Source organism: Musca domestica, unplaced genomic scaffold, assembly GCF_030504385.1.
Source record: "Musca domestica strain aabys unplaced genomic scaffold, Musca_domestica.polishedcontigs.V.1.1 10, whole genome shotgun sequence".
NCBI lineage: Eukaryota > Metazoa > Arthropoda > Insecta > Diptera > Muscidae > Musca > Musca domestica.
The window spans coordinates 13341741-13350959 of NW_026712115.1; the positions used below are offsets into that span (position 1 = coordinate 13341741).

Genomic DNA, 9219 nt, shown 5'->3' on the forward strand with positions numbered 1-9219 from the left:
TGCCCATAATGGGTTCAAGCTCCGGTGGCGAAACATCGCATGCATAGGTCCACCATTTCGTATGGCCCCCATATAACGGTACCTCCCGATATTCGGTATTTTTATGGGTTTTGCTACATTTTGTCACTGATTTGTCTGAAATTTGGTATTTGTGGGTCATAATAGGTCCTAGCTTGTGTGGCGAAACATTGTATGTATAGGTCCACGTTTTGGTAAAGTTCCCATATAACGGTACCTCCCGATACTCGGTATTTTAATGATTTTTGCCACATTTGTTTACGGATTTGTCTGAAAATTGGTACTTGTAGGTCATATTGGGTTCTAGCTCCGGTAGAGAAACCTTGCATGTATAGGTCCACGTTTTTGTATAGCCCCATATAGCCGTATTTCCCGATATTCGGTATTTTGATGATTTTTGGCACATTTTCCCATGAATATGTCTAAAATTTGTATTGGTGTGTCATAATGAGCTCTATGTTTCCTATACCCTAAGGTGGAGGGTATTAAAAGTTTGGCCCGGCCGAACTTAATGTTTTCTTACTTGTTTTTTTTTTTTTTTTTTGTACCAAATAGTGAAGGGTATTCAAAGTTCGACCCGGCCGAACTTACAGCTTTTTTACTTGTTCATGTCTAAAATTGCTTCAGCTGGAAGATGCGAACATATTTAAACAAACGAAAATGACCAACAAAGCTTAATGGGGCTCATTTCAAAACATGGACCTACTTCTTTCATATGACAATAATCCGTCCATTGCGAGCTCAAAATGCAAAATTCTTTGGGACTGCAATCAGTGAAATACGGAATATAAAGGGTGCAAAATAGTAGAGCGACTTGGACATTTGTAAGAAAAGGATTTATATCCTTCCAGAGACCTTAAATCGCTTTTGCAGGTCATGATATAGGCCATAACTCGGGGATAAGGGTACAACCCTATACCAAGCATATTTTACATTTTAACAATATTTATATAACCATTGTATAATTTAAGCTATTTAATTTGCCATCTTTGTTTCTAAGGAGGTAGTAAACCTCCTCACATAAAATTTGGAAATTTCGGAGTAGAGCCCATCTTGGTCTGGACCACATATATCAATTGATTTGGCTAACAGATTATATTTAGGCTACTCTCGGGTAGAGAAACATCTTAAAGATAATTGTCCACATGGGTATTTAGTTAAGTATAGTCCCCACATTCGTGTACCCCCAAGTTCACTTTCACAACCACTTTCACAAACCCCCAAGAGAATATTGGTCGGGAACATACATTTGTGATGTGCGGCTATATGAAATATATATATAATATATATACATGTAAGATGTATCTGATTTGGTGTTAAAGTCTCTCACATGCGTAGTATGTAATATGCATAATGTGCACTCCACAACAATGCCATCTGATACCGGGCATCAGATATTGCTCGAATTAGTAATATCAGCCCAAATTGAATAAATTTTTAATACTCAACCGAATTTTGCCATTTGATGATACTCGTCCGGTACATCTATTGCTCCAATAAATATTTTTTATTATTATTATTTAAACATAATACTTATCGAAGTCATGTCATGCACTATACAGCAATGGTATTTGGTTCATAATTGATATGATAAATTCAATTTTATTTTTTTTACGGGAGCTCTACTAAATACTCATATTGGTGAAGGGTATCATATAGTCGGCCCCGACCGAATTTTAACTGTTACTTACTGGTTAAATTATGCTACAATAATTGATTGAAAATAATCATCTGAACGGAAGGTATTCATATCTTTTTTGCTACCCGAGCATAGGGAAAATTTAAAAAGGAAAGACGTTCATTGCCTTAATAATTAATTAATTAAGGCCTGAAATTGTCAGTCCCTGTATACCTATTCGTCTACTAACGTTTCGTTGTCATTTATGACACAAGCAAACTTTTGAAATACCTATTCACACAAATTCTAGTGGGGTGCACAAATTCTTATTTCTGGAATGGGAAACAAAAAAACCAGTCAAGTTATTCGAATTGTCTACCGGGATACTGTCTGTAATTGTCACTCCATTCTTAAGAGCTTGTAAGGATTCCTGACAATGTAATATCCTTTTATAATTCTTTGTTTTGTCATTTCTATTTTCTTGCCTTTTCGACAAGTTGACCCCAGATATTCAAACACCACAATCGAATGTTCGCCGACTGCTGGTCCCTCTCCAATTCATGGGGTTTGCAGCAAACACACACACGCACATATTCAATTGAGTTTGTTTCGGAATTCCCTGTTGCTTATAAAGGATTGTGGTTGGATTATGTGTGAATTATTTGTTAAGATCGTGTGTTTTACTAAATCTGATTAGGACGTGTCATTTATATAAACCTACACACATACATGTACAGAGGTGTATAACCCTGCAGCGAGCAGCTTTAGTAAAATTGTAGTGTTTTACTGGTGACATTGTCGCTAGTACTAGTGAAAAAGTATACCACAACCAATGTAATTTCCTATGGACATTTAACATAGGCTTGTCATAGGAGAAGTACCAGTAGACCTTGACTATATTGACTAAGTAGTTCTTTTGGGACTATATGGTGACATTTGAACCAAATAGTCACTAGAAAAAGATTATATCTTTTGAGATTATGTGATGACGTGTATACCAAATAATCACTACATTATATTGGGTTTCCTGAGCTATATGTAGACATTTGAACCAAATAATCACTAGAAAAAGATTAGATCTTTTAAGTTTATATGGTGACGTTTGAACCAAATAATCACTGCATTTTATTGGGTATCCTGAGCTATATGTAGACATTTGAACCAAATAAACACTAGAAGACCATTAGTCCTTTCGAGATCATATGGAGGCATTCGAACCAAATAGTCATTTGAGATTTTTAGGAAAATGCTTGTAATAGAATAAGTATTTAACAACGTTACATTTTTAACGCAGTTATTAAGTAACAAAAACAAAAGTAAAGCACAGTTCAATCTACACACAATATATTTAATTAATCTAAAACAGTCTGCGAATTTTAGGCAAGGTAATAAATTAAGAAATGGATTACATATATAGCTCACTTTTTTCAAGGCTGGCCAAACCTTGTCTTATTTTTAATAAAACTGAATAGTGTTAGAACTAGGATTTTAAAATTATATAGTATAACATAAAAACATTCAGTTAAATTTGTGGTTCTTCATCATTTTCATCTTGTTCCTTTTCTTCGGTGCGCCTGCTTCGTTTGTTGATCTTAAAATACTTTTTCTTTTGGCGTTGGAACGCTGCTCGTAAAGTCTTGTCAGGTAATTTATTAAATGTTGATATAACTTCTGTTTTATAAACTATATTTTAGCATTACTTATTTGAAACAAAAACAAACACGTTTTACCTATTATGGCGGCAAGTACATTACCAAAATCTCGTAGACCTTTTTTCCCGAAAGTTCCGTCAACATTAAAATCCATAATAATATTTCTTCCAAATACTTTATGCAAATTACGTTCAGCGTTACCTGCAATGAGATTTTTCATTTGTCGAGTCTGCAATTGTAAAAATTGTTTTAGTTATGAATTTGTTATTCCCAAAACGCAGATACGTACATATAGATCTGCTTGTGTTGCGAGAATTCGATCAAATTCTCGAAGTTTTTCTTCCGATTCAATTGGAAAAATTGTCATAATATTGTCCACAAATGCGTTCTGAGAAATAACACGATCCAGTAAAACTTTATGCTCCGCCAAAATATCAATAATCGTGTCTAGTTTTCTGGCATTTTCTTGGCAGGAAGAACATTTTGCATTAGCTATCAAAAATATGAACTCAATTTTGTTATACTGTTAAAAATTTAGTGATAATCTTTGGAGATTACCTTGTGGAGCAAAATATTTCATTTTTCCTTTGGAAGGGTTGGCATTTTCGTTCGACATGTTTATGTGCGGGAGTTGTGTACTTAGGAGGTAAAAATTTGTGCTTGATATTTCTCTGGAAAGCAGGAATGTAAAATGGGCACGATTACAAAATCAGAATCAATTGGCAAGCATACAAATTTGAACTGAATGTCTTTAATACAAAATGTCTCTTTTTCCCCTAGAGTCAGATTCGTTTTGAAAATACCAATCTCACAAGAATTCACCGGTTCTTCGTAGAAACTTTCTAATGCCAAAATTCGACTGCCTTCAATATATATTTCGCCCTTTTTCTTTATATTATCAATTTTTATTGGAATGCATGAATTCACCGCGCAAATATTATCTGGTTCTTTGCAGGATATGTAGCAATCATTTACAAAAGCTCCAACGATAACACCTTTTTCATATTTTAACCCATCCTGAATAGTGTTGACAATCATGCAATTTTTTTCCTTTTGAATAATTTGTTGAAAGATATGTGATGGTTTTCGAACATGTTTTTTCAGTGTTTGCAGTTTATTTTCAAATGCATATGCAGAAAACGAAATAAGGGGACCATACTTTTCTGCGCAAGAAGCCAAATGAAGCAGATTATGAACGTTAAAAGAAATGCTGTTCGAACCAAATACAGTTGAGAAGTTCTCGACAAATAATTGAAGCAAATTATTAGCTTGAACAATATTTTGATCCATATGTCGTGCATTGTTAAGAAGTCGATAAGCACAATGTAAAGTTAAAAATTCATAATAAATATCTTCGTGTACATTATTATAAAGAGCAATAATTCCTGTATAAGCAAGGAACTGGTGAAATTCAGTCGCTTTCCAATGACAAAGATCATCTAAAGGCCTGGGTTTTCTTGGGAATTCCCTTGGAATGTATTTTTTAAATTTCACCAATTCAGAAGATATTTTTGAAATATTTTGTTTTGAGGTTTTCTTTTCAGTTTTATTATGCATTATTCTGGTTAGCATTTTTTTGGTGACTCCGAGGTCAATGAGATGCATGCTATCTAAAGGAGTCTGATTTATCATACCAAATCCAATTTCTTCGAGAGGAGTTTTTTCTTCTTTGAACATTTGGGAATGGTGGCATGGATACTTTCGCACAGCAAAGTCCTCATCGGAGATTAGGGAACCACTCTCGCTACTATAAGTCAAGACATTGTTTACCTTCTTCGCAATTTGAGTACACTTGGTGCAGCCATGTGTTGATGTATGTCCAGGAACTCCACAAACGAAAGCTTTTGCTGGTGCGTCACATATTAAGCAACGAAACTTCAATTTTAAATGTTTTTGTTGTATGATAAACTGACCTTTTAGTAGAATCACTTCATCAATGAAGTCTTTCAAATACACATTCACACTACCCGGCTTGGTGTTTCCCAAGTATAATCCAACAACAAACGGTTTTGTTTTCTCCTGAATATTAACGATTCTGCAAAGGATTGGCCACAATTGCACACGAGAGCTTTTGAACAGTGGAATTCCATCGATATTTATATCTAGTTCGACTTCCTCATACTTTTCCAAAATGTGACCAACTTTTCGTAGTTGTGTTTCTATGCCAATATGACAATAAATTCCAGGGGCAACATTTCTCGTTAACATATTTTTTGCTCTGCCCACCAAAGTCTCTCTAGTGAGCGGAACATCTAGACCTTCTTCCTTTAATATTGATAAAAGACTTTCCAAACATTTCTTTGAAGGATTCGTTTCCATGCACCACTTTTTAAGTTTGTCCCGCAACATTAATTTCGGAACTGCAAAATCTTCCATTCCATTTTCCACGAAATCATTTATAAAATCTCCACCGTTTGACACAAATTCACTTTCACTATTTTCTTGTTCACATTGCAAACTTCTGTTTTTATACAATATTTTTTGTTTTTTAATTAATCTTTTATAATTTCTTTTACTCATTTTGTTTATATATTTAATAAATAATCACCTTTTTAACAATAAAACACACAAAACAAATTAATTGCCGATAAAAACGCGTTGTTTCGATGCGATCTACAAAAAAATTACATAAAAATGTGTATATATTCAATATGTTTTAATGACAATAAAAGAAAAGCCAACTGTCGACATTGTCAGTAGAAATACACTACAATCAGTGTCCCAAACCAAACTCTACTCGTAAATTGTTGAAATTTGAACTAGTACAATTGTCTGTAGAAATAAAGTGGTAATATAAGATACATGGTTCTTTGCTCGCAGCAGGGAACCGTTTGTGCGTCTAGGTATGTGTTTTGTTTCGCAATTGATTTTGTTGTTATTAAAATCGATTTGTGTTATTTTTATTTATTTAATTTCGTTCTTTCAATGGCATTTCGAAGCCATACAAGTCTACGTCGAACAAAGTATTCAGTCGCTGTCGCATTAGTTTTATACAAATATTGGTTTTCAATTTTGTTTTATAAAATATTAACAACAATGTCAATGGTGTGTGCGAGTATCCAACACCTGTATCGATTAATGCCCACAACGAACTGGAACTAGCCTAATTGGCATGAGGTGCCCATTAAAACCATAACCATATTGTTAGCTTCAGTTATGAAACTATTGAATCAATTTCTTTTACAGGAATTCCACTATTGAGCTAAGTGTTTGAAAATTGAATATTGTATCTTTCATCTTTTAGAATCACAAATTTAGGAAATATATGAGATTACATACGTTTTGTAGGTTTATCTTTCATTTATGATAAAAAATTATTTGGAGGAATAAAAATTACTTGCCTCCTATTGATTATAATAATGTAATGCAAATATTCGATAATGTTGTCAACGTTGTGTACTCACCTTACGCATAAGCTGTATCTTGCACGCATCTTGTGGAGGGTACATATTTTTAAGCAGTTCTGTTTATATTTCCATTGATTTGTATACCATACAATAAAGGGTGAGATAAAAAATGCAACAAAGACAAACGCCAAAATTTTTCCATTTTTTTTTTGAATGAACGCAAAAAACGTCGGAAATAGCGTCGAATTTTAGAATAAGTTTATATTTGTTCGAATTTGTCACTTTTGGCACGAATTATGGTCTTCAAACGGTCAATGAAACCGTCACACGCTGCCCGAATGTTGCTCTGAGGTATTTTGGCCCGTTCCCGACGAAGCGCTTGCTTGAGGTGATCGACACTTTGGTATTTTTTAGTGCGAACCTTGCTTTCCAAAATACTCCAGACAGAATAGTCCAATGGATTGGTATCCGGAGATTTTTCTGGCCATTATGCGCTGGAAATGAAGCGAGGAACCTCATTTCGTAACCATTCTTGGGTGGCGCGTTCTGAGTGCCATGCTGCTGAGTTCTGTTGGAATGACCAAGGTCTGCGGTCAAAATGATTGCGTGCCCAAGGCTTTAATACACCCTCCAGAATATTTTCGTGATAATATTCAGCATTTATTCTGATGCCACGGTCGATTAATTCGAGCGGAGAGCGATCATCGGCTGTTATGGCGGCCCACACCATCACCATGGCCGGCGATTGAGTTCTGGTGGCCAACCGAAGGTGCACATTTTCAGCTGACCTCTTTGCCAAGTAAACACGATCATTTTGTTTGCTGAACAACAAATGTTTTCTCATCGGAGAAAACCAAATTCGGCCAAGCGAAGCAACTCTTTAGCTTTTTTGAGTCTATTTTCTTTCTGTTGCGGTGTAAGTTCTTGCACTTTTTGGAATTTCAATGGCTTTACCCCGAGCTCATTTTTCAATATTTGTGGAATGGAATATTGCAAAATGTTCAGCTGGTTTCGATCAAGTCACTTCTTTACTTTTCGAACCATTTCTGCTGATGTTGCTGTGATCATCGGCTGTTATGGCGGCCCACACCATCACCATGGCCGGCGCTTGACTTCTGGTGGCCAACCGAAGGTGCCCATTTTCAGCTGACCTCTTTGACAAGTAAACACGATCATTTTGTTTGCTGGACAACAAATGTTTTCTCATCGGAGAAAACCAAATTCGGCCAAGCGAAGCAACTCTTTAGCTCTTTTGAGTCTATTATCTTTCTGTTGAGCTGTAAGTTCTTGCACTTTTTGGAATTTCAATGGCTTTACCCCGAGCTCATTTTTCAATATTTGTGGAATGGAATATTGTAAAATGTTCAGCTCACGAGCCATTTTTCGGCCACTGCGACACGGGTTTCGATTAAGTCGATTCTTTACTTTTCGAACCATTTCTGCTGATGTTGCTGTTTTCTTCCGTCCACTTCCTCGACGTCTGGCTACGCTACCAGTATCGATGGTACGAGACACAAAAGATTTATTCAATTGTAACGATAGCCACTAGTGGTTTTGCAGCTAAATTTAAGAAATCACACTATCACGCTTGAATTGCATCACGAATAACTTTTTTTCTGGAAAACTCGCACCAAAATGCTTTTGTACGCTTGTAAACAATATAGTAACCTGTCACTGGAATAATTTTAACAGCTGTCAGACGAATGGCTTAGAAATTACAGCATTCCGAAGTTGGTTGCAGTTTTTTCATCTCACCCTGTATATTTGGAGGAATGTAAATGACTTTCTTCCTATTGATTATAACAATAAACGGCAAATATTTGAAAAATGCTGTATCTTGCATGCATCTTGTGAAGGGTATGTCAATCTTCATATCTCGACGAGATGAAACTGTCACCAAAGGTCGGTGTCCAACCAGAATAGACGACTATCGTTTTTGTTGATGACCAAATACAAGATTTTAGTCCGATAGGCGAATAATTTCAATTAGGACAAATAAGACAACTACCATTTTGTATGATGATCGACAAGTATTTAGAGGGTGAAATGGGCTAAAACTTTTATGTAAATCAATCAACATTTCCTCATTTTGCTCCATATCATTATTTCGGCTGCACAAATGTTGGCGTAGCAACATCTCCCGAACCCATGATCTATCCATTGATGTCAATTAATCCGACAGACTTCCTCAGATATCCGATATTTTCTACGGGATAGCCGAATTGTGAATTAAGAATATGTACCATTTAACGCTTTAAAATTTATGATGTCTCTTTTCAGACACTTAGAATATTTTATTGAATTTGTAATTTATTTAGCATTTTAAGCTTCCGAAACCAATATACACTTATACCACATCGTATTTAAAAGAAATTTGAAATACGCTTCGGTTGTATCTAAAAGATTTTATTTTATTCAGACAAATAATAAAAATTTAGAAAATAAAAATGAAAGTTTGACTGTTTCAATATTTTTGTGTCTCACTCGGTGTATTTTCGTCGGAACAAATATTTCATTCGTACAAAGATAAATATCATTGGAAATGTGATGGATTCGTATTTAGATCTTCAGTAAAACAAAAAAC

General features: G+C 35.0%; 1 protein-coding gene across 5 annotated transcripts; it reads right to left on the bottom strand.

Moving 5' to 3' along the window:
• Positions 1 to 3041: 3041 nt before the first annotated feature.
• Positions 3042 to 6109, bottom strand: LOC131804247 (uncharacterized). Of its 5 annotated transcripts, XM_059126831.1 has the most exons (5): positions 5837 to 6109; positions 3847 to 3959; positions 3578 to 3780; positions 3367 to 3517; positions 3042 to 3307 (listed from the first exon to the last, which is right to left on the bottom strand). In XM_059126831.1, exons 2-5 carry the CDS (start codon positions 3902 to 3904, stop codon positions 3159 to 3161), a joined length of 561 nt encoding a protein of 186 aa, XP_058982814.1. In that variant the 5' UTR covers positions 3905 to 3959; positions 5837 to 6109; the 3' UTR covers positions 3042 to 3158. The 5 variants fall into 5 exon arrangements, 2 of the variants coding, with proteins under 2 accessions (XP_058982814.1, XP_058982813.1); XM_059126830.1 differs by having other exon boundaries at positions 3847 to 6109; XR_009343019.1 differs by having other exon boundaries at positions 3042 to 3780; positions 3847 to 6109.
• Positions 6110 to 9219: the final 3110 nt, after the last annotated feature.

Coding starts and splice junctions, on each gene's coding strand:
- LOC131804247 (XM_059126831.1), bottom strand. CDS start 3,904: ATGTCGAACGAAAATGCCAACCCTTCCAAAGGAAAAATGAAATATTTT. Junction 3,781..3,846: donor GAAATATTTTGCTCCACAAG/GTAATCTCCAAA, acceptor TATTTTTGATAG/CTAATGCAAAATGTTCTTCC. Junction 3,518..3,577: donor CAACACAAGCAGATCTATAT/GTACGTATCTGC, acceptor TTACAATTGCAG/ACTCGACAAATGAAAAATCT.